General features: G+C 37.3%; 1 protein-coding gene across 1 annotated transcript in view; it reads left to right on the forward strand.

Annotated features, from left to right (window-relative positions):
- The window catches only part of LOC119594046, a gene marked incomplete in the record, with an annotated part of 8,684 nt that overhangs the window by 2,624 nt on the left and 4,487 nt on the right, over window positions 1–1,573 (forward strand). Inside the window, 1 exon segment of the mRNA XM_037943078.1 lies at window positions 202–387. Within this exon segment, the coding sequence (XP_037799006.1) occupies window positions 202–387 (186 nt within the window).

Below are 1,573 nucleotides of genomic sequence, written 5' to 3' on the forward strand. Positions count from 1 at the left end.
CTGGGGGGGGGAATATTGATATTGCCATATTAAGCATAATAATGACTTGCTAATGTTGAAATCAGACTTATTTGCTGTATTACTCATTATGGTGTTATCAACTGCATCTGGCAAGGTACCATGGAGTGACAGCATCATGCCTTGATAACAGGAAAGGCCACATGTATCTACAGTATTTTTATCTGTCTGTTTTCATTTCAGGCAATGGCATCCTCATCCATTGAGGTGATGGGTGGAGGTGCAGGAGATGTTAAGGTGATGCTCATGGACGATGGAGTAGCCGACGGCACCATGGCAGAGGAAATGCATACCATTATCACCTCTGACACAGCACAGGCTCAGATTGTAACAGCCGTGGAAGCTGTAGGTGCCACCAGTCAGGAAGAGGTAAAGATGAAATCATGTTTGCATGTGGTTCTTGTGTGGTTATTTTATTGTATTGGTGTAATTAAACTTCATTGTGGCAAAGCAGTATCTATGTTGATGTTATCAATAAGCAATAAGCGGCCATTATATTTCCTTTTTTTTCTGGTATGGGCCCCAAAATACCATTATTGATTCGAAAAGAGATACAAGATAAAAGTAACTAAATGTAGTGCCACTCTCTGCAGTAGATATACCAATGAAATAATTATGTAACTTTCCATGTTCTACTCTAAATTTGAAAGTTTATGTTGACTTTAATGAAGACCTATGTTTTGTTGTTTTTGTGCCTGAAACCCTGTTGACAACTGTGTCATTGGAGATTTCATTTTAGAATTTTGTGTTCTGGATATAAGTTTTATATTTGGTTTCAAGCTATGGTGTCATTTTTACTAATTGAGATCAGCAATTTCATAGCTGACAAAATAAAAATATGTATATAAATACTTTGAAAGAATATTACGAGACAAACTGTTGATGGGGTAAAGGTACTAAACAGAAGTTTGTAGTGACTCAAGCTTAATTTGGTAGTTTTCAAGAAAATAATATAAATTGGAATGTGGAAGACCAATAACAGTCCTTTAACCCAGTTTAATATGTTTAGGCATGTACAGAGAAAGGTATTTGATTGTGCAGTTAAAAACAAAACATCTAAGGGAGCTTTCACAGTAAATAGATGTGTATATTTTGCAGCTTTGCAAAAATTTCACACTAGAGTGGCAATTACACCTTACATGGGCTCTCTGTCAGATGGATGCCTCCGGGATTGGATGGAATCCTTTTTATTAACATTTGATGCACCACTCTGGCGATATATGTGCAGTGACTGCTTTCTGCAGATTGGAAGGGGGACTGACAATTGTAGTTATTCCAGTGCATGAAGTGAACATAGTTTCTTAATGTTTTTTGCTGCAGTAAAGGCTTCACATTGGTTACTGAATTGTAGAAAACATCTCGGTGTGTGTTATATAACTGAACCATCTGTGAAAGTACATTTTCTTGTGGAAGTTATGATTATATCGGCATTCACCACCCAATGGTGACACGGTGAACTGCACAGGGTGCAACTCTGGGCTGGAATCATTGTATTGTGTTATATGCCTTTTGCAACTTGTCATCATCCACATGGCACTTTAGTAAGATTTCAAAA

This window comes from Penaeus monodon, chromosome 33 (genome assembly GCF_015228065.2).
Source record: "Penaeus monodon isolate SGIC_2016 chromosome 33, NSTDA_Pmon_1, whole genome shotgun sequence".
Classification (NCBI taxonomy): Eukaryota; Metazoa; Arthropoda; class Malacostraca; order Decapoda; family Penaeidae; genus Penaeus; species Penaeus monodon.